The sequence below is a fragment of the Gigantopelta aegis genome, chromosome 7 (assembly GCF_016097555.1).
Source record: "Gigantopelta aegis isolate Gae_Host chromosome 7, Gae_host_genome, whole genome shotgun sequence".
Lineage (NCBI taxonomy): Eukaryota > Metazoa > Mollusca > Gastropoda > Neomphalida > Peltospiridae > Gigantopelta > Gigantopelta aegis.
The window spans coordinates 37,340,911-37,365,988 of record NC_054705.1 but is presented as its reverse complement, the minus strand read 5'-3'; the positions used below and the strand labels follow the sequence as shown (position 1 = coordinate 37,365,988).

The 25,078-nt window shown below is 39.9% G+C and overlaps 1 protein-coding gene across 1 annotated transcript in view; it reads left to right on the top strand.

The window, feature by feature from the left end:
* The window catches only part of LOC121377304, a 63,696-nt gene extending 40,193 nt beyond the window's left edge, over window positions 1-23,503 (top strand). The window contains exon 3 of the mRNA XM_041505240.1: window positions 16,043-23,503. Within this exon, the coding sequence (XP_041361174.1) occupies window positions 16,176-19,379 (3,204 nt within the window). The 5' untranslated portion in view covers window positions 16,043-16,175 and the 3' untranslated portion in view covers window positions 19,380-23,503. The remainder of the gene's footprint in view (window positions 1-16,042) is intronic.
* Window positions 23,504-25,078: the final 1,575 nt, after the last annotated feature.

Sequence of the window (25,078 nt, the reverse complement as noted above, 5' to 3'; positions counted from 1 at the left end):
GGGGGGGGGGGGGGGGGGGGGTAAATGATTGCAGTCATCTGCAAGACTGGTTTTCAGTGCCTAACCTTAGATGGATGGATGTGATATGATAGAACACAATGGTACCAGTCAAGTTGTATGTTACCTCCTGAACACATCACTGCATTCTGCAGTACACATCGGTTACTCAAATTAAAAAAGCAAGTGATCTTTTATAAGAACTTTCCTACAGACAGGCAATTATATATACAGTGACCTTTGATGTATTAATTTGTGGGGGCATTGCTTCCAGTAATAGATGTACTAATGTGAATGGCAGTCAAAGTATGATAATAAAACTTGTAATTTTAGTCTCTCCCACTCTTTTTTTTTTCATTTCTTTGTCCTTGTTTTTTTCCTCTCCCTCTCTTCCTCTCTCTCTCCTCCTCTCTCTCTCTCTCTCTCTCTCTCTCTCTCTCTCTCTCTCTCTCTCTCTCTCTCTCTCTCTCTCTCTCTCTCTCTCTCTCTCTTAACCTCTCTCTCAGAAGTTTCTCTCACCTCTTTCATATACTCTTGTCTCTCTATCCCTGTCTATGATGTCCCCCCCTTCTCTTTTTCTCTCTCTCTCTCTCTCTCTCTCTCTCTCTCTCTCTCTCTCTCTCTCTCTCTCTCTCTCTCTCTCTCTCTCTCTCTCTCTCTCTCTCTCTCTCTCTCTCTACCTCCCTCTTTGTTATTATTAAATTTTGTTTCAGCTGTACATCTTCAGCATATGTCTTCATCATAGTTATTTTGTCTTTAGGATACTGTACATCTGTTGACACAACAGAACACTCTAACTGTAACCCTGACCTGTGGTCACACTGCTTGACCGTATGCTGTGCATCAGCTAGCACAACCGGACAATTTGACCAATTTGAGAAATGTAAATAAGACAGGACAGTAAACAAATTAACAAACAAGTCTTCGGGTGCTTGACCTGGTCAGGGCACTTAAAACTATAGCTACAGTCTTGTGTGATATTAGATTTATTATATACTAGTTACAGATATGTGTGATATTAGATTTATTATACACTAGTTACAGTCTTTTTTGATATTAGATTATTATACACTAATTACAGATATGTGTGATATTAGATTTATTATACACTGATTACAGATTTATTAGCCACACTATTTACTGTCATGTGTGATACTAAATTTATTTTATAATAGTCATGTGTGATTCAGAATTTATTCTACCCTTGATGCAGTAATGTGTAATTCTAGATTTATACTACACTAGTCACAGAGCTCCTAATGTGATATTAGATTTATTTTGCACTAGTCCTGACCATGTATTATATTAGATTTATTCTATACTAATTAAGCCTCAAATGATATTAGATTTATTCTACACTAGTTAGTTATGTGTGATATTGAATGAATTCTACAGCATTTACAGCCATTTTCAATACAAAATTTATTCTATAATAATTATTGTAATGTTACTACTAAATATATTATATACAGTAGTTAGCCATGTGTGATATTAAATTTATTTTAATCTAGTTACAGCTATATTTATGATACTTGATTTATTCTACACTAGTCATCAGGGTGTGTGATGTTTATATCATGCTATATTAGATTGTTTTTGAGTTGCATTGGTATTCATGAAGTGTGAAAATGTGGAAATATGAGTTGATGTTAATGAAGTTATTAAAACACATGGAATATTTTGGAGTTCGGTCAGTATTCGTGATGCGTTGAAATTTGGGAATATCTTGCAATTGGGTTAATATTCATGAATGATTTAAACATAACAATATCACAGAGTTGTTGAAAAGTGAGAATAACTTGAAGTTGGGTTGGTATTAATAAAGTGTCAAAATGTGGAAATAGTTTGGTTGTTGTAGACTTCGGTACCATGCCCATAAGGATGATATCTGGAGTGGGGCAGGACACAGTGTGTGTCTGGGATGGGAGCACTAGCAGAGTTCGACCTTAGCGGTAGCCCAGAATATTTTTGGCTACTGATTTCTCATTGGGGCTACCAGATGTCTAAAAACGGTAGTCCGCCAGGCTACTAGATTTTTTGACACATCCAGTTATTACACAATCAACAAGATGCTTAAACACTTAAAACAATATGTTTCAATAAAAATAAATGACTTGGTTTTTTTTCTCTCTTTTAAATTTTTTTAAAATTAAAATTATGGGAATATTAATTTTTATCAAGGGATACCAGCGTTCATATCCTGGTAGCCTGGTGGGCTACCACTGAAAAATGTTAAAGTCAAGGCTTGAGCTGCACAGTCTGTAGTGTGTGTGTCTGGGAGGGGGTATAGCATGGGGTGGGTGAGAACGCAAACCAAATTTGTATCTTTATTTTTAAGGACAAAAAGAAAACCATACATTTTTATCCTCGATTAGGGGAGGGCACCCACCCACCCACCAACCCACCCCAGTTCTTATGGGCCTGAACAATAATATTTTTGCTATAATTGTTTTAAAATTCGACAACATCTGTACAACTGGCTACTGAGAAAAAACAATACAAAAACCACAACTTTTGTTTGTTATTTATTGTCTTTCATATTGGGTGCAAGTCTTGCCATATTGACACTGCGAAATGGACTATTTTGTCTTTCTAAGTTAATACAAATATTTCACTGTTGACAGTAGCATGGTGCGACGCCTGATCATTGGTCAGCCGTTAAGCAGTGGACTTGCAGTGCTAGTTGGGTCTGAGAAACAAAGTGACAAGGCCGTCCACGAGGCTTTATGCCGTGGACTTTATACGCAGCCAGCACTCGCAGGCCACTGAGTTGTCGGTGTGTTGCCAGTGTGTTGTCATAGCTGGGGACTTAGCATTTTGGCAGGCTCGTTGTTTGCCGAATGCCTGCACTCGGTGCAGTGTGACGTCATCAGCACGTCTTTCGTGGGAGTGGTCAACGGGGACAAGATCAGACGGATCTGAGCTGAACTGGAGTAGTATTTAGAACATGAAGTCCAGTAGATCACTGTTCACTGGAGTAGTGATCCGAACATGATGTCCAGTAGATCACTGTTCACTGGAGTAGTGATCCGAACATGATTGCCAATAGATCACTGTTCACTTGAGTAGTGATCCGAACATGAGGTGCAATAGATCACTGTTTGTTAGTGAGGTGATCAACAGTCACTGATAGATCATTGTTCACTGGAGTAGTGATCAGAACATGATTGCCAATAGATCACTCTTTGTTAGTGCAGTGATTAACAGTCACTGATTGCCAATAGATCACAGTGGAAATCGATTACACTGTGACGTATAGTTAACCTGGCATGCGTGACGCGTAAGTCAGCTACAAGTCCAAATGGTTGTAAATATCTTTTAGTCGATAAAGATGTTAAGATTTGCTTAAAACCTGGTTTTTGAGGATATGTAAGAAATAGAATAATACATTCGTGTCTGTTAGATACCATTTATCTCACAAGTCATGTATTATTCTCTATATGCAATTTCAGTAAGATGTGAGGTAACTGGACAGAATCCCCTCCACACAAAATCCCTTCCGGACATTTTCTTTTGTCCTTCATTCCTGATTTGATCCTTCCTGATCTAACATTGTTTTCTTGGATTAATTGAGCAAGCATTATGTAGAATAATAACAGCTGGTGTTCGCTATTAAGACTGTTGATCGCTACGTCTGATTTGAAATACATTCATTCTGTGTTTTATATACATGTATATGTGGAATACGGGATTATACCACACGTGTTTCGCCAATAGATGTGCATAATTTCTCACATTACCAATCTCCTGCAACGGTGAATTATTCAACAGATCAACCACACCATGCATTAATGCATTAATTTTCTTTTGTCAAACAATAGCTGTGGTGTTTGAGGATGCGCATAGTTTATACATATAGCAGCATCTTTGTCACCTGTGTCAGGTATCACCCAGGAGATGGTATGTTAATCATGTTACTTGCACACGTGGGCTAATTGTACTCAGCTGATACATGTAGGTAACAATTGCGGCGGGACCTGGCTCAAATGGTACAGGGACCACCTGAGGTGATTTGGATGCAGGATTGAACCTCCTTAGTGGACCCATTCCATTTTTAAATTTTTTTTTTTTATTAATGTCAATATATGCAGGCATCTGAAAATTTCAAGAGCAATAGTTTCGATGACACATTGCTCCTGTAAGTATAGTTTGCGTAATCCATTTTTCATTCCCACCCTTGAATTTATGACTTCATTTACATGATCGGGGCGAGACGTAGTCCAATGGTAAAGCGCTCGCTTGATGTGCGGTCGTTTTGGGATCGATCTCCATCAGTGGGCTCCCATTGGGTTCTTTCTCGCTCCAGCCAATGCACCACGACTGGTATATCAAAGACCTTTGTATGTGCTACCCTGTCTGTAGGATGGTGCATATAAAAGATCCCTTGCTGCTTATTGAAAAGAGTAGCCCATGAAGTGGAGACAGCGAGTTTCCTCTCTCAATATTTCTGTGTGGTCCTTATCCATATATCTCACGCCATATAACCGTAAATAAAATGTGTTGAGTCCATTGTTAAATAAAACATTTCCTAAATACTGGTGGACAATTAGATTTCTAGGTGTATGTGTTCGGTGTACTAGTGAAACATTCTGCTTATTTCTATCACAGCATGTGACATGTGCCCAGGTGAAGTTCGCAAGGAAAACTTGTGTTTTGTGTGTTGTCGATTAGACTGGTTAAATTGAATCTCAGTCGCATGAGATGGCTCAGCTAAAAGTGGCAAATTGAATTTGTCTGCTTCCTAACAATATCTCTTGAACATGTACATGTCTCCACTAGAGAAAGTCTCATTGAGAATAGCAAACCAAAACACTAGCTGTCTGAAGTGAATGACGTGTGTTACAATATACTATGTCAAAAACACTACCTGTCTGAAGTGAATGGCGTGTGTTAAAATATACTATGTCAAAAACACTAGCTGTCTGAAGTGAATGGCGTGTGTTACAATATACTATGTCAAAAACACTAGCTGTTTGAAGTGAACGATGTGTGTTACAATATACTATGTCAAAAACACTAGCTATCTGAAGTGAATGATGTGTGTTACAATATACTATGTCAAAAACACTAGCTGTTTGAAGTGAACGATGTGTGTTACAATATACTATGTCAAAAACATTCGCTGTCTGAAGTGATGTGTGTTACAATATACTATGTCAAAAACACTTGCTGTCTGAAGTGAGTGACGTGTGTTACAATATACTATGTCAAAAACACTAGCTGTTTGAAGTGAACGATGTGTGTTACAATATACTATGTCAAAAACATTCACTGTCTGAAGTGAGTGATGTGTGTTACAATACACTATGTCAAAAACCCTAGCTGTCTGAAGTGAATGACGTGTGTTACAATATACTATGTCAAAAACACTAGCTGTGTGAAGTGAATGACGTGTGTTACAATATATTATGTCAAAATCACGAGTTGCCTGGAGTGAGTGATGTGTGTTACAATACACTATGTCAAAAACACTAGGTGCCTGGAGTGAGTGATGTGTGTTACAATACACTATGTCAAAAACATAAGTTGCCTGGAGTGAGTGATGTGTGTTACAATACACTATGTCAAAACCACTAGGTGCCTGGAGTGAGTGATGTGTGTTACAATACACTATGTCAAAAACACTAGCTGTCTGAAGTGAATGATGTGTGTTACAATACACTATGTCAAAAACACTAGCTGTCTGAAGTGAATGATGTGTGTTACAATACACTATGTCAAAAACACTAGCTGTCTGAAGTGAGTGATGTGTGTTACAATATACTATGTCAAAAACACTCGCTGTCTGAAGTGAGTGACGTGTGTTACAATATACTATGTCAAAAACACTAGCTGTCTGAAGTGAGTGACGTGTGTTACAATATACTATGTCAAAAACACTAGCTGCCTGAAGTGAGTGACGTGTGTTGCAATACACTATGTCAAAAACACTAGGTGCCTGAAGTGAGTGATGTGTGTTACAATATATTATGTCAAAAACACGAGTTGCCTGAAGTGAGTGATGTGTGTTACAATACACTATGTCAAAAACACTAGGTGCCTGGAGTGAGTGATGTGTGTTACAATATACTATGTCAAAAACACTAGCTGTCTGAAGTCAATGATGTATGTTACAATATACTATGTCAAAAACACTAGCTGTCTGAAGTGAATGACGTGTGTTACAATATACTATGTCAAAAACACTAGCTGTCTGAAGTGAATGACGTGTGTTACAATATAATATGTCAAAAACACTAGCTGTCTGAAGTGAATGACGTGTGTTACAATATACTATGTCAAAAACACTAACTGTCTGAAGTGAATGATGTGTGTTACAATATACTATGTCAAAAACACTAGCTGTCTGAAGTGACTGACGTGTGTTACAATATATTATGTCAAAAACACTAGTTGCCTGAAGTGAGTGATGTGTGTTACAATACACTATGTCAAAAACACTAGGTGCCTGGAGTGAGTGATGTGTGTTACAATATACTATGTCAAAAACATTCGCTGTCTGGAGTGAATGATGTGTGTTACAATATACTATGTCAAAAACACTCGCTGTCTGGAGTGAGTGATGTGTGTTACAATACACTATGTCAAAAACACTACCTGTTTGAAGTAAACGATGTGTGTTACAATATACTATGTCAAAAACACTAGCTGTGTGAAGTGAATGATGTGTGTTACAATATACTATGTCAAAAACACGAGCTGTGTGAAGTGAGTGACGTGTGTTACATTGTTCAATAAAACATTTCCTTCCTTCCTATTAGCACTAAGACACATTACTGCATCTGCGGGTGTAAACTGATATGTCAAAGCAGTTTATGCAGAAAATGTACGATAGAGAGCTCCTAAAACCTTGAAACTTTTCAGTACCCTAAGGTCCGAACCCCAAACTCTCAAAGTAACTGAACAACCATAAATATATATATATATATATATATATATGTAATATAACACATGATAATATAGTCAGAATACTGCTATAAGTACCGGTGTGTATATATATATATATATATAGTCAGAATACTGCTGTAAGTACTGGTATATCTATATATATATATAACACATGGTAATATAGTCAGAATACTGCTGTAAGTACCGGTATATATATATATATATATATATATATATAGTCAGAATACTGCTGTAAGTACCGGTATATCTATATATATATATATATATGTAGTCAGAATACTGCTGTAAGTACCGGTATATCTATATATATATAACACACATGGTAATATAGTCAGAATACTGCTGTAAGTACCGGTATGTATATATATATATATATATATATATAACACATGGTAATATACTGTAGTCAGAATACTGCTATAAGTACGGGTATATATAAATAAATGCAGATTAATAGATAACAGTTTGTGTTGGGCTTCTTCTTCTGTTGTAACTCTGACCTCTGTATCTGGAGCACACTCCCGTTGTACATGTAACCTCATTCCGTGACATGGTTTCACCCACATTCCATGGTTAGCCGAAAAAGCTTACACTGCTGCCTGTGCACTGGTGGTGAGAAAACTGTGAAACACACCACACTGCTGGCATAAATGTTTATTCGGGGAGCTGATTTATGGGCAGCAGCAGATGGTGCTTTCTGCACCACTAGTTACTCCACATTACTCATCAGTGATGTAGCTGCTGTCATGTTTTTGTAATGGTATATATGTACATGTGATTACACTATAACCAGATCAGTCAACCCAAAGTTGTTTTGTTTTTCCCATTCCGATGTACTCATTGTCATGTAGCTAGTTTTTGTAATGGTATATACATGTATATATATTTATTATATAACATTGAGTGATATATCTTAAAATATCAATGAATTTTAGAGTGAAAATTTCACTGTTTTACTCTAAAATGTGTTATCGTCACTGTACAAAGTGTTATCTTCACTGTAAGATTGCCGGAACTATTTTGCTACTGGCATTTTAATAATATATATAATAAATAGAAAATTTCATGTTTTTTGTCAAATATGATTTATATCTCATCTTGTGAAGTTTGCAATCATATCACACTTGTTGCACCATGTATTATACACTGTATCCAGATCAGTCAACCCAAAGGATTTTTTTTTCCCCATTCTGATTCTACTTCATTTACTCATTGTCATGTAGCTGCTGTCATGTTTTTGTAACAGTATATATATTATACATGATTAAATAGTGATGCACCTGCTGTCATGTTTTTGTATGTACATGTGTTGCACTATATCCAGATCATTGAACACATAGTTTTTTTTTCCATTCTGATTGTGTTACATACCAAAGGCTACGTTTTTCTACGACTTGAGCATATTGATTAATAAATCTTTGATAATTCCTTCTCTCTCTCTTCTCTCTCTCTCTCTCTTCTCTCTCTCTCTCTCTCTCTCTCTCTCTCTCTCTCTCTCTCTCTCTCTCTCTCTCTGTGTGTGTGTGTGTGTGTGTGTGTATATATATATCACTATCTCTCTCTCTGTCAGTCTCTCCTCCTTTCTTCAAGAAATACACCCTCTTTTCTCTCTTCCCACCCTCTCATCTCTCTCTCTCTGTCAAGTCTCTCTCTCTCTCTCTGTCAAGTTCTCCTCTCTCTCTTCTCTCTCTCTCTCTCTCTCTCTCTCTCTCTCTCTCTCTCTCTGCCCCTCTCCCTTTCTCCCCTCTCCTCTCTCTCTCCCCCCCCTCTCTCTCTCTCTCTCTCTCTCTCCATTTCTCTCTCCATCCATCCACTTCTCCACCAACTGTCAAAACCATTGTATGTCGTATATCAAATGTGCTGAGGTGTCATGAGACAAATCTTCCTTTCCTTTCCCTTCCCCACTGGGTATGTAGCGCAGCGGTCATTGCATGGAATGAGGTCTGTAAAACGAGGTCAGATCGCGCAGAATGGAGGGAGTGCAACAGCAGCTCTGGCCAAACTGTCAGATCCATCACTGCACAAATAAAAATGCCAGGCCACAGAGATCTCGGCAGGCTATTTCTGTCCGCTCCTTTCCCCTGTAACAGTGCAGCAGCCTGCCTAACACACTGTAAGACTTTCTACCGAGTCTCTCATCAAGCAGAGAGAGAAAGAGCGAGAAAAAGAGAGAGAGAGAGAGAGAGAGAGGGGGGGGGGGGGGGGGGAGAGAGATGGAGAGAGAGGAGAAAGAGGGGGGGGGAGAGAGAACAGAGAGAGAGAGAGAAAGAGGGGGGGAGAGAGACCGAGAGAGAAAGATAGAGAGGGGAGAGACAGAGAGAGAGAGAGAAAAAAGAGGGGGGACACAGAGAGAGGAGAGAAAGAGAAAGTGAGAGGAGAGAGAGAGGGGGAGAGGAGAGAGAAAGCGAGAGGAGGGAGAGGAGAGAGAGAGAAAGATGGAGGGAGGGAGGAAGGGAGAAAAGCAGATCGATAGAGGGAGAGATAGTAAGAGAGAGAGAGAAAAAAGCAGAGATAGAAAGAAAAGCAGAAAGAGAGAGACAGACAGAAAGCAGAGAGAAAGATGGAAAGACAGATAGATCGAAAATGAAAGGGGGAGAGAAGCAGAGAGAAAACGAAAAAAACGGAGATGGAAAGAAAAGCAGAGACAGAGAGAGAGAGAGAGAGAGAGAGAGGGAGAGAGGGAGGGAAGAGGGAGGGGAGAGAGAGGGGAAGAGAAGCAGCGAGATAGGAGACAGTAAGAGAGAGGGAGAGAGAGAAAAAAGCAGAGATAGAAAAAAAACCCAGAGAGAGAGAGAAACAGAGAAAGAGAGAAAAAAGCAGAGAAAGAGAAAGGCAGATAGTGACAGAGAGAAAGACAGAGAGAGAGAGACATGTATAGAGAGAAACCGGGAGAGCCCCATACAGCCAGCATGTGTGTGTGTATGTGTGTTTGTGCCATCAGGCTTTCACCGGGCTGACAGGCTGGTGTCAGAGTTACGGCCAGAAGAATTCATGTCAAGAATGCAGTATGATTAATGGACATGATATTTATATATTTTATTAGTACCCTGCCTCCCAGCACTCTCCTCACTGGAGCAATGGCTGCCGCGAAGAAAGATAGGGCAGTTGGGCAGCATGCGGTCACATCAACAATGGCCGGCTTATGTGCACTTTTCAGAACAGATGCACGTTCATGGAGGCTGACTTATATGCATGTCTTACAACAGATGGATGCTTATAGTGGCTGACTTATATGCACTTCTTACAATGGATGGATGTTTATAGTGGCCGACTTATATGCATGTCTTACAATAGATGCACGTTTATAGAGTTGACATATATGCAGTTCTTACAACAGTATGTCACAATTACCAAATGTTTGACATCCAGTAGACAATGATTAATTAATCAATGTGCTTCTTACAGCAGATGCACATTCATAGAGGCTGACTTATATGCACTTTTACAACAGATGCACATTGATAGAGGCTGACTTATATGCACTTCTTATAACAGATGCACGTTTATAGAAGCTGACTTATATGCACTTCTTATAACAGATGCACATGCATAGAGGCTGAATTATATGCACTTCTTATAACAGATGCACATGCATAGAGGTTGACTTATATGCACTTCTTACAACAGATGCACGTTTATAGAGTTGACATATATGCACTTCTTACAACAGCAATATGTTGTCTTCAAGGTGGGGTGGGTGGGTGCGATCTAGAGATCAGTTGGATCAACCCCCCCTCAGTGGACACATTCTCAGATATTTATTTTTTCATCTCTACCAGAGATCAGTGCTCTACAATGGGACAAAGGCTGTGGTATGTGGCTGTGTTAAATTTAAAAAAAAAATCTTTCTTTCGTCTTTCCTTTGTGGGTCAGAACGTAGCCCAGTGGTAAAGCGCTTGCTTCATGTGCGGTCCGTTTGGATTGATCCCCGTCGGTGGGCCCATTTGCCTATTTCTCGCTCAAGCCAGTGCACCAAGACTGGTACATCAAAAGCTATTGTATGTGCAGTCCTGTCTTTGGGATGGCGCATATAAAAGATCCTTTTCTGCTAACCCAAGTTATTTCTTTTGAAAACCAGTCGTGATCCAGCCAGTGCACCACGACTGGTATATCAAAGGCCGTGGTATGCACTACCCTGTCTGTGGGGGTGATGCATATAAAAGACCCCTTTTCTGCTAATCGAAAAGAGTAGCCCATGAAGTGGCGACAGCGGGTCTCCTCTTTCAGTATCTGTGTGGTCCTTATAACCATATGTCCGATGCCATATAACCGTAAATAAAATGTGTAGAGTGCGTCATTAAATAAAACATTTCCGTCCTTCCTTTCCTTTGTGACTGCAAACAGTTTGCATTCAGAGTATCTGTACGATTTACGTTCCAACTGCAGTTAGTCTTCTTCTTTTTATCAGTGCTCTATTATCAAATGTGTGAAAGATGAGCTGGATTTTGAACATAATTATAAGAGACGGAGGGAGATGTTTTATTTAACGATGCACTCAACACATTTTATTTACGGTTATATGACATCAGACATATGGTTAAGGACCACACAGATATTGAGAGAGGAAACCCACTGTCGCCACTTCATGTGATACTCTTTTCGATTAGAAGCAAGGGATCTTTTGTATGCACCATCCCACAGACAGGATAGTACATACCACGGCCTTTGATATACTAGTTGTGGTGCACTGGCTGGAATGAAAAATAGCCTAATGGACCCAACGACGGGGATGGATCCCAAAGCGAGCGCTTTACCACTGGGCTACGTCCCGTGCATTTGTCATGTTTATAATTGTTGTGTGTTTTTAGTGTTTTGTTGAGTTGCACTGTATGATTGAGTTGAACCAGTTTAGTAAAGAACTCAATGTTTTCATGTTGAGCTGTGTTTTGTTGAGTTGGACTGTTTGAGTTAAGAACTCAGTTTGTTCATGTTGAGCATTGTTTTATTGAGTTGGACCATTTGAGTTAAGAACTGTTTTCATGTTGAGCAGTGTGTTATTGAGTTGGACCATATAATTGAGCTGTAGTTTGTTAAGTTGCACTGTTTGAGTAAAGAACTCTGTTTTCATGTTGAGCAATGTATTGTTGCATTGCACTGTTTGAATTAAGAACTCAGTGTTGTAATATTGAGCAGTGGTGTGTATAAACTTGACAGCTTACTGATACTGTAGAGGAGTTTTTACAGTTTTTGGTGGACGTCACACTGCAATATGTCACAGTCAACTGTCTGGGGTTTCTCTCACACTGCAAGAAATGTATAATGAAAACAAGCCCTAGCCAAACCATTACCAATTGGCCGTTCGCATCATTTTAAAGGTGCATACAGACATGCAAACACAATGACAGTTTACGCAAAATACAGGTATTGTGTCCTGGAAATAAATATTTCTCTGAAATAATTTTTGAGTTTTGTGTCGTAAATAGATTTTAGGTTTGTCGATACATGGATAGATTGATAAAATAATGTTATGGATGGAGGGAGGGAGGGAGGGAGGGGATGGGTGGGTGGATAATTTGAGGGAAGGATCAATGGATGCTAGTTAATTTTTTTATTGTTAAATGACACCACTAGAGCACATTGATTTATTAATCACTTCTATTGGATGTCAAACATTTGGTAATTAATTGTATTTTTGGTGGTGCACTGGGTGAAATGAGAAATAAGCCAGTGGACCCACTGATGGATGGATCCTAGACTGACCGCAAATCAGGCAAGAGCTTTCCCACCAGACCACGTCCTACCCCTCGATGGGAAGGAAAGGAAATGGTTTATTTAACGATGCACTCAACACATGGCGTCGGACATATGGTTAAGATCCACACAGATATTGACACGAGGAAACCTGCTGTCGCCACTTCATGGGCTACTCTTTCGATTAGCAGCAAGGGATCTTTCATATACACCATCCCACAGACAGGGTAGTACATACCATGGCCTTTGATATGCCAGTCATGGTGCACTGGCTGGAACGAGAAATAGCCCAATGGGCCCACCGACGGGGATCGATCCCAGATCGACCGTGCATCGAGCAAACGCTTTAACCACTGGGCTACGTCCCGCCCCCCACCCCTCGATGGATGCATGCATGGATTGGATGGATATCTTGCCAGACAGATGCATGGCTGGTGTGTCCATAGGTAGATGGATGGTTTTGTTGATAGATGGATACCGGTCTCGGTGGCGCAGTGGTTAAGCCATCGGACTACAGGCTGGTAGGTACAGGGTTCATAGCCCGGTACCAGCTCCAACCCAGAGCGAGTTCTTAAGGGCTCAGTGGGTAGGTGTAAGGCCACTACACCTTCTTCTCTCTCACTAACCACTAACCAACTAACCCACTCTCCTGGACAGACAGCCCAGATAGCTGATGAGTGTGCCCAGGACAGCATGCTTGAACCGTAATTGGATATAAGCACGGAAATAAGTTGAAATGAATGAAATGATAGATGGATTTGGGTGAATGGGTCGGTGTGTTAAGTAATGGACACTCGTTAAATTAAAAGTAGTAAATATTTTACAAGTGAACTACACAAACATTGCATTATCCCAGGATTCATCTCACAAAGTGCTCGCTTGATGCACAGTTGGTCTAGGATCAATTCCCGTCGGTGGACCCATTGGTCTATTTCTTTTTCTAGCCAGTGTTTCAAGGGGGTCTTTTATATGCACTTTTTTCCATAGACAGGACAGCTCGCGGTACCTTAGTTTTTGATATACCTGTCATTGGGCATTGGTTGGGACGTGAAAAAACCCATTCTGAGGTGGTTCGATTCTTCAAGTGCTCTGCAGACTGAGCTAAATCCTATCTCTGTAGACCATTTTGGATGAGATCTCTACCCCTGGACACTGTGTCTGCGATATTCTGGGAGTAGTGGAGGTGTAACCTCGCGATTGTCTTGTCACTGTAAGCGAGAACTCTACCCCTGGACTATGTGTCTGTGATATTCTGGGAGTAGCGGAGGTGTAACCTCGCGGTTGTCTTGTCACTGTAAGCGAGAACTCTACCCCTGGACTATGTGTCTGTGATATTCTGGGAGTAGTGGAGGTGTAACCTCGCGGTTGTCTTGTCACTGTAAGCGAGATCTGTACCCCTGGACTATGTGTCTGCGATATTCTGGGAGTAGCGGAGGTGTAACCTCACGGTTGTCTGTCAGTGCAGAGCGATGTGGACGTGTGCAATGTAACAGTTTGTATCGGGGAAACATGTCGCCGGTTTCTCATGCGGCCCATTGCCTGGCCTCCCCAACACCTCAGGAAACGTTTGCTTACACTCCAAGTAGATTTCACAAAGTCTTCCAATTCTTGCCAGTGGGTGGACATTGTTAGCATATCTTTTAATTGGGAGATGCTTTCCTACCTTCTCACACTAATACCAAAAACTTTCTTCTTTGATCTGCATTGCAAGTTGCGGATTCCATATTATTTATTTCTCTTCTGGTTATGTCATGAACATTGTGGATACTGGATTTGATCTGGGGGGTTTTCCTCAGTTATATGTATTATAAAGGTTTGGATACTGAATTTGTTCTTTGATCTGCAGTTATGTCAACTGTTATAACAGGTTTGGATACTGAATTTGTTCTTTGATCTGCAGTTATGTCAACTCTTATAAAAGGTTTGGATACTGAATTTGTTCTTTGATCTGCAGTTATGTCAACTGTTATAAAAGGTTTGGATACTGAATTTGTTCTTTGATCTGCAGTTATGTCAACTGTTATAAAAGGTTTGGATACTGAATTTGTTCTTTGATCTGCAGTTATGTCAACTGTTATAAAAGGTTTGGATACTGAATTTGTTCTTTGTTCCAGTTATGTCACCTACAATATATATCATGAAATGTTTTGGATACTGAATTTGTTCTTTGATCTGTTTTTCCAGTTATGTCAACCGTTATAAAAGGTTTGGAAACTGAATTTGTTCTTTGATCTGTTTTTCCAGTTATATGTATTATAAAGGTTTTGGATACTGAATTTGTTCTCTGATCTGCTTTTTCAGTTATATCAACTGTTATAAAAGGTTTGGAAACTGAATTTGTTCTTTGATCTGCAGTTATGACAACTATCTTAACCATTGTGTATACTGAATTTGTTCTTTGTTCCAGTTATGTCACCTACAATATATATCATAAATGTCAACTATTATGAAAGGTTTGGATACTGAATTTGTTCTTTGATCTTTGTTCCAGTGATGTCAGCTATCATAAAGGTTCTTTGATCTGTATTTCAGTTATATCAACCATGGTAAACATTGTGGATATCAAACTGACTTTTTGTTCTCTATTTCAGTTATGTTGTCATACAAGTTTTGGATACAACAGATGTTCTTTCATCTCTGTGTTATATATATATATTATTATATATATATATATATATATATATATATATATATATATATATATGATTGTATATACATGTAATGATGTTCCAAATTTGTTCTTTGTTCTGGGTATGTGGTTATAAATATGTGGCTATGAAGGATGGTGGATTTGGCGAACCTTGTGCATGTGTGTGTGTGTGTTTGTGCGTGTTGGTGTGCGTGTGTGTGTGTGCGTGCACATGCGTCTGTGTGTGTGTGTGTGTGTGTGTAGGTGTGTGTATGTGTGTGTGAATATGCATGCATGCATGTACCTGTGTGTGTGTGTGTGTGTGTGTGAATTTTTGTGTGTACACATTTATATGGTGTCGACCTCATAGCATGTTCTTAACCTTAATAATTAAAACACTTTAGATAAAACAATATGACATATTTCATTTCAAACCAACGTTTCTTGTTCTAGCCAGTTCACCACAACTGGTATATCAAACTCTGTGGTATGTGTTATCCTGTCTGTGGGATGGTGCCTTGCTGCATCAGAAAAAATGTAGTGGGTTTCCTCCGATGACAATGAATAAAAATTACCAGATGTTTGACATCCAATAGTAGATGATTAATTAATCAATGTGCTCTAGTGGTGTCATTCAACAAACCAAACTTTATGAAAAAAAACTTTAATGGCCTTTATTTAATTTTGTTGAGTGTATAAACTTGTGTAACATCAATTTTTTAATTTTAAAAAAAAACATTAATTTTTTTTAAACTACAAGCTTGTGTAACACTGTAACACTGTGTAACAATTTCTCTTTGTTTTGTGTATTTGCAGGTACCACTGAACATACCTCCTCCATCATCATCAGCCTTACCTCAGTTACCTCAAACCTACCTCAGCTACAGGAATAATTACAGTGTTACCTCATGACTTTGTTACTAGACTTTTGTGTGACGACGGACTCATTATGAGCGGTGTGAACAAGAATTACCTCCCTTCTCGACGGATTATGCCAGTTTACACGACGGTATCGCCCCCTGTGACCGGCGCACCCGTGCCGGCGTTCCCCTATGACGCGCCCGTCACCAACTCCACCCCTCCCACGAGCGGAGCCTACGCCAAGATTCAGGTGAACCCGAAACTATCGCCAACCGCACCTTACACTAAGGGGCCCGAATTCCCTTACGACCCCCCGGACATGGGCAAAACGGCCGAGTACCACTACGCAACCAGCTTGCAGAATGGAACGAAATCGTCTCCGACATCAGCGACATCAGCGGCAGCGGCGGTCGCAGCGGCCGCTGGGTTTAACCGGCTTTCAGAGAGCGTGAAGTCCGGAGCAATGACCATGGCTGGGTATTCAAGAATGCAGGAGTTTCCGTACGGGCTGAGTGGCGTGGCAATGCCCAACTACAACTACAGCAGCGAGCTCTACAGCTACGTGTCCAACGGCTTCCCACGCAAGTCGCGGATGTGCAGCTACTGCGGTAAAGTCTTCACGCGGTCCACGACACGACGGTACCACGAGAAACGCTGCCCGCTCCTCCGAGCCGCTGGGAGCCTGATGAAAACATCGGAGGCACAGCACACAACCGCGGGAAGCAGCAGCAACAGCAATGCCAACAGCTCGTCAACGACGATAAAGCCGTCGTTTTCCGATACGTCTCTGAGCTCTTACTGCTCGAATGCTTCGCTACCTCCCATCTCGCCACACGCCCCTTACTATGCTCACTTCCCGCCAGCTTACGCATCTACCTCAATGTCAGCAGTCGCATCGGCCATCGATCAGAACCGCAACTCTGTGTCGGACATCAAGACGGAACCATGTGACCCTGCCGACCTCTCAACATCAATGTCGACGGCAGCAGCAGCAACGACAATGGTTACTGGGTCGCAGAGCGCCAGTGGAGAGGTCAGCACGACGCGATTCACACCAGAGTACGAGTCGGGGTCGCTGCAGCCTACAACGCGCATGCTGTTCTCTCCGACGACGACGACGACGACACATCACGGCAGAGGGGCATCGATGTCGCCCATTTCCATGGCAGCAGAAAGTCTTCCGCGACCGGGAAGCAACGATACGGGTGAAACAGATATTTACAGATCTGATGACACGGAGAACGTTAATGATCTCGAACACACTGCTGATGATTCCAGTTACCGTGTCATCGTCGCGTCATCGGCGGTGGCAGCCGCGTACCAGCGTCGTGTTGACCACGAGTCGCAGTCAGCGCTGTACATCTCAGAGAGCGGAAACGGGTCTTACGAACATCTATCTCAGGGTAAAAATGGTGATACGGGTGATGTTGAAGAGGATGAGGATGATGAAAAAAACAGTGTGAGAACCAACAGTGTTGTTGATAGACATTCGACGCTGCTTGCACATGCGCATCATGCGCACTCTCTTGCCAACAGGTGCAGTATTTGCGGGAAAGTATTCGAGACGGCACGGCAGCTACACGCTCACGAACAGCTCCATACCAAGTTCAAGCCATACGCATGTCGGTTCTGTGGCCAGCGTTTCATCAAAGTGTCGATGCGCATCGCGCATGAGCGGGTCCACATCGGGGAAAAGCCATACGTGTGTGCCATCTGCGGGCTGACGTTCACACGCAAATACAGTGTGCGCCTGCATATGCGGAGGAGACACACAGAGGGACCATGTCTGTGTCGGTACTGTGGGAAGACCATCTACAACCTGCACTCACTGAAAACGCACCTACTCGCTCACAACTTGCCCAAGTCGGAGAAGGAATCTCTGTTCTACCTGAACATTTCGCCGCTCACCGAGAAAGGCAATCTGTCCTCGGAACATATGTCGTCAATTCCGAGCAATGGGCAGCAGAAGGAGGGTGGTACGGGAGAAGATGGTGATGATGGGATGGAGATGCTCGGGAAGAAAGGAGGAGGAGAGAGTGTTGAACAGGAGTGGTGCAAGCTATGCGAGAAGGTCTTCCCAAAGTCATTCATGCGCTACCACGAGCGCATCCACGCCGACCAGAAGCCGTATGAATGCCCGACGTGCAAGAAGCGTTTCGGCTACAAGAACAACATGAAGTCTCACATGAAGCTGCATGAGGGAATCAAACCGTACCAGTGCCACGTGTGTGGGGCCAAGTTCACGCGCGGGTCAACCCTGCGCCGCCACGCCCGCAGACACGGGATCTTCTCAGACAGCGTGTGGGACTTCTTTGTGCAGAAACGTAAAGCGGCGAAGAAGGAGGAGAAGGAAGCTTCTCTCCAACAGGCATCAGTTCAAGGCCGTTCGTCGTCGCCGGACGTATCCAGCACGCGGTCGATTCACGTGGACGCAGCGACGACGGCGGCTAATCCCGACAGCTCGCGCAATTACGACTCGATCCCTTACACCTCTCCGACGGAGGACGGCAGTGGCAGCCTCTACAACAGCTACACGCCAGGTGCAGTTGCAGCAGCAGGAGCGACAATGTCGAACGTGGCTCACAGTATTTATTACACCTATCCAACTACCTCGCCGTTCAGTGTGGAATACTCCTCGTATATCCCTAGTCAGGCCCCTCAGGCCGACGCCCTCAACCTAAGCATCCACGACAACGTGGGCAAATCAAAACCGATCGTCAGACACCTGGACAACGTCGTCAGACACCCTGACGATAATGTCGCTCAGGACGTGCACCACCACCACGCTCGCATCGACGATATTTCCGACCCGGACCCGGACTCCCCCGACGACGGCCACACTAATATGTTGATGAACAACGGCCACGACATTGGTGTGCAGGTCAACCTCTGCTGCTGTGACCAACCTCCACCTCTCCTGACCGTCTCCAGCCTCCTGGCCTTCAACCCGAGGCTGATGAGTCCGGAGGAAGCGGACGGGTCCCAGACATCCAGGACCAGTCCAGTCGGGCTTGAGGGGTCGCAGGCGTCGAGGACCAGTCCGTCAAGAACCAGTCCATCGCTGGTGTCGGCTGAGGTCAACATGCAGGAGTCCATGTCGACGCTGCTGCTGTCGGGAAGGCTGTTCCGGTGCAGTCACTGCGAGTGTTTCTTCTCTGAATATGCAATGTACCGGATCCACCAGAAGCTGCACGCCCACAATGCTGATCATCCATTCATGTGCCCCACATGTGGGGAGGACTGCCACGACCGGATGTACTTCTCTCTGCATCTTCTAGAACATCTACGGTAGATGATGTCATGTGTACAGGAGAGGGGATATACTTCTCTCTCACGTGCAGTGGATGGGATTGTCTGGGGAGGGGGAGGCCTATTATCATGAAATGTATTTCTATTTGTATATTTTAAAACATCCACAGTAGATAATCGCACATGTAAGGAGAAGAACGGGCCTCCTTAAATGTCAGATGTATTTTTCTCTGCATATTCTAGAACATCTACGGTAGATGATTACACATTCGGGTAGAGACTGGGGTCTGTAATTTTAAGATAATACATTTCTATCTGCATCTTCTAGAATATCTACGGTACATGATGACACATGCAGAGGGAGGGGACCTATTATCACTGGATGTATTTTTCACTGTATCATTTTGGACATCTACGGTAGATTGTGGCATTTGATGGGAGGACTTAAATGATCAGATGTGTACAGTATCTCTCTGCATCACCAAGAACATTTACGGTAGATGCTGGCACTTTATGATGGGACAGTGTATGTGATAGAGGATTGGCAGCCATTACGGTTGATAAAATGACGTAGTGCATTATTCACATTAAGAGTACGGCAGTACTCGTGATGTGGGACATGTTAAAACATATGTTGCTGAAACAGCGATACTTCAAAATGGTATCGTTCGGTTGTGTAAATTACAAAATACCTCAAAACATTGACTTGAAAAAAAATATTGTTGACAAAAGAATACCTCATGTGAATTACCTGATGCTGGTTTTTTTATTTGGTTTTTTTTTATGATTCTGTCGATGGTTCCAGTTTAATTTTGTTGAATTACAGAAGAATTGTCCCACTTTCCTAGACACTGATAACATAAATAACAAAGCGTGACATCACAAAATGATATACTTTGAAATTAGTAAAACAGATTTGGTCATTACGATCATCAGGTGTTAAAATTTGAGGTAAAATCTTCTCTGATTAATTCAGTCTGGTATTGTGATAATTAATTAATATTTAAAACACACAAAGTGTCAAACTGGCAGAATTCGAACTGACTGCTCCAATTTCTAAGGCATTCGACAGCCCTCGACCTTAAACCATGTGGTCTTTCACAAAACTTGAAGCCCAATTAACCCTAGTTAAGAAAGCATGTTGGCTGAAACTTGGTTTGAAACTAATGTAACAGTTTGTAGTAATAAACAGCAATTTGTAAATTGCATCGGGGCTAATGACGCACTCTGGGACTAATAGTCGAACAGAAACGTCAACCCAGTCAATATAATATTTAAAAACCAAAACCCTCTTGATTAAAGTTCAGGAAGAATAATAAATATAATACATTCTGCAGTACAAAATTCCAGTTAAACAGTATTAATTATGACTTGCTAATATTGTTATCTGCATGAAAAAAAATGAGAGAAGATCTTGTGTATATCTCGGTTGTTCCAAAGTCTTGAAAAATTCTACCTGTAATGCAACTCATTAAATTGGAATGAACTTGTTTTGTCCAAAACGTCGACCAGAATTCCTTGTGACATTCTGGAGAAGAAAATGTCATCTATTATTTATACAGCATAAGAAACTTGATATATCTGTTATATATTTGTTTGTTGATTACCGGGTGTATTGTTTTTCAGTATCAGGAATTCACAGTTTGTGTGTGTGTGCATGTGTGTGTGTGTATATGAATGTATGTGCGTGTGTGTGTGGTATGTGTGTATGTGCACACACATACATTATATATATATATATATATATTATATATTCAATATCTGTACTTTTTATTGTTGTACCTCCTCATATGATTGGTCTCAGGTTTTTGTTTCTTATCTATATGTACAGTCTGTGCTATCTTCAATGTTGCTGTTGGTAAGTTACAGCTGTTTTGATTCTCCAATACGTGCCTTAATAAATACTGCTGCACTGAAGGAGTGCCATTTCTCCCATAATATTTTATGTTCTGTCAGTTATAAAATATCATTTATTACAGTTTTGTTTTGTTTTTGGGGTAAGGTTCTTTTTTTATATTGGGGTTTTTTTTTGTGGGTTTTTTTTTTTTTTTGTGAAACTTACCACAACTTGTGCTGGACAATGTTGCACTGTTAACAAAATTTCTGATTATCTCCCTTTTGCTTATACAATGTACTGTCTTACTGTTGGTTAAATTATTTCATTACTGATTCAGTTATCTCCGTACTCGTTTAATTATCTCACTATTGGTTGAATTATCTCACTATGGGTTACATTTTCTCATTACAGGTTAAATTATTTCACTGCGGGTTAACTTTGTTTACTGGTTAAATTGTGCTGCTCATTAAATTATCTCATTACTGGTTGAATTATCGTTTTACTGGTTAAATTATCTCACTACCGGTTGGATTATCTCACTACCGGTTGGATTATCTCACTACCGGTTGAATTATCTCACTACTGGTTGAATTATCTCACGACTGTTAAATTATCTCACTACTGGTTGAATTTTCTTATTAATAATCAAATTATCTCCTACCTGGTTGAATTATTGCACTATTGGTTGAATTAGCTCCCTACTGGTTGGATTATCTCACTACTGGTTGAATTATCTCACACCTTGTTGAATTATCACACAACTAGTTTAATTGTATTTAATAGTTACATTATCTCACAACTGATAAAAATATCTTACTAATGGTTGATTTATTTAAATGTGCTGGTTATATTAAATCACTCTACAGGTTAAATTATCTACCTGCTGCTTTGTAGAGAAAAATTGTAAAGTTAAGTTTAAGTGTTACATGAATTGGGATTATTTAAATTTTACAAATTTTCATGACATTTCCAGTAACTCAAGACTCATTTCTAGAATTAACTTCCCTGTCTGGAAATATATATGGTTTGAGGTGGGTTTTTTGAGGGGTTTTTTAATTTATTTATTTATATATTTATTTTGTTTTAGCATACTGACAGAACAGATAATGTTGTGGGGGAAATCCAGGTTTTTATTTTTGACAGAACTGTACGTTTGACATGTCAATCACTTCAAGAACCTAATGGTTGCTATAGTTACGGTAGTTGTAAAACTGCTCAGAATTGGTTTTACAGACTCAAAATTACCAAACCATTTTTTCAAAAGAACTTTGTGTGATATTTCATTCAATCATAAATTTATTTTTAAAAACCCACATTATATTGAATTAACAGGATTACGGTACCTCAATCATAAAACTGTTTATTTGAAAAATGTAGAAAAAATTGCAAATATATTAGTTGAAAAAGTAAAATTCTTCAGGTTCTTATCAAAATGAATGCAGTTTTCTTGAATTCTTATTACCGATTTCGGATTCAGATTGGGCCCAGACTGTAATGAACTGGACAATTACTGTCGATGGATTTTTATTTTCAATACCTGATTTGAATGCATCTTTGTAAACAATTCATTATTTACGTTTCATACTTCTTTTTCATTTTTATTTATTTTGTTTATATCTCAGGAATTTGTGCATGTCACATCTTTTAGCTGCAAAATATTTTCAGCATTTAACAACATTAATGTTTTAAAGTTGTGCATATTTAAAACAAACAATGCAAATGTTTTACTTGTACTGCAGGTTGTGAAAATGTCACCAACTAAAGGGCAATAACTCCTATTAGAGTTTCTGTTGAAATTATCAGACCAGTGGGGGGTTTTTTGTTTGTTTTTTCTGTATAATTATGCCAAGAATATTTGAGTAAATGTATGGTACTCAAGTCCATCTTTGAATAAAATTATTAATTTTTAAGTCCCTACATATGTGTTTGAGTAAAATTATAAAAATTTTAGGTTCATATTTAATTTTTAAGTCAATACTTGAATACAATTAAAAATTTTATTTGATTTTTTAGTAAATATTGACAAAGCATTAACAGTATAAAAATCCTATCTCTGTACAAAGTACAAAAACTGATTAGCGGTTCTACAAACTAACATGATTGGTGTATTTATCTTCTTTTTTTTTTTTTTTAATTTGTATTTTAAAAAAATGTTCACACCTTTAAGAGTAAAACACCTAATATCATTTCTATCTTTACTAATTACCATAGTAATTAAAGTTAAAAGTTTGTTTTGTTTAACGATACCACTAGAGCACATTGATTTATTAATCATCGACTATTGGATGTCAATTATTTGGTAATTTTGACATAGTCTTAGAAAGGAAACCTGCTACATATTTCCATTAGTAGTAAGGGATGTTTTATATGCATCATCCCACAGACAGGATAGTACATACCACTGCCTTTGATATATACCAGTCGTGGTGCACTGGCTGGGTCAAGAAATAGTCCAATGGGACCACCGACAGGGATCGATCCCAGACTGACCTCGCATCAACCAGTGGGCTACGTTACACCCCTAGTTATTAAAGAGTACAAACAAACATGGGGGTTTTTCTCTTTCAGAATGACCGGCCTCGGTGGCGGCGTGGCAGGCCATCGGTCTACAGGCTGGTAGGTACTGGGTTCAAATCCCAGTCGAGGCATGGGATTTTTAATCCAGATACCGCCTCCAAACCCTGAGCAAGGCTCAAAGGGTAGGTGTAAACCACTTGCACCGACCAGTGATCCATAACTGGTTCAACAAAGGCCATGGTTTATGCTATCCTGCCTGTGGGAAGTGCAAATAAAAGATCCCTTGCTGCTAATCGGAAGAGTAGGCCATGTAGTGGCGACAGCAGGTTTCCTCTCAAAATCTGTGTGGTCCTTAACCATATGTTTGACGCCATATAACCGTAAATAAAATGTGTTGAGTGCGTCGTTAAATAAAACATTTCTTTCTTTCTTTCTCTTTCAGAATATTCATAGTTCCTATATCTTTTGCAAGCAGAAAGTAAAGTTAATGCTTTGTATTATTTACTTAATTAAAAACAATTGACTGTTTTTTTGTGTCAGTTACTTAGAATGATGTGTGAATTCCTGTGGTTTACCCATAGATGGTCACATTTAAACAAAAAAGTTGAATTAATGTGTCAGTCAATAGTAAAAAAAAAAAAATGCAATAGCCAATCATATTTTACACTGTACATCTGATAACTTTTAAAACAGTCAAAGTTAAGTGCTGAATTATGTGTAGTCGAGTTAGAGTCACTATTTTAGTTGTTATTATATATATATATATACACATGTAGTACACATGTAGTACTAAATACATCTCGTGGGTAAATACTTCGTTAGTTTTGTTGTAAAGATGACTATGTACATGTATTTATCCTAGTTTCATAATGACATCAATGAAAATATTATTGTATATTTTTTTTCCATGTACCAACATTTTAAATTACGTTTTTAAAATTACGTTATACATCTAGTACGGCTCAGGGAAACATAACTCTACCTCGTCGTGTGTTTGATTGACAGTTGATGTGTTTACATGTTAGTGTCCCAGTCTGTGTTGTCTCATTATTATGATGTAACTGTAAATATGTGTTGTGTATTGCTGTATTACATTATTTTCACATTCTTAGACAAGCTGTCGATACCGAATTATCATCTGTATGTCACACACAAGTAAAAATAAACATGTATGTTATATGCAATTTACGAATATACATATATGTCATACAGACATATAAATACACATGTATATCACATGCAAGTACAAATACAAATATAAATACAAATATATGTTATACAAAAGTAAAAATACACATATATGTCATACAGACGTACAAATACACATGTATGCCACATGCAAGTACAAATACACATACACATATATATGTTATACAAAAGTAAAAATA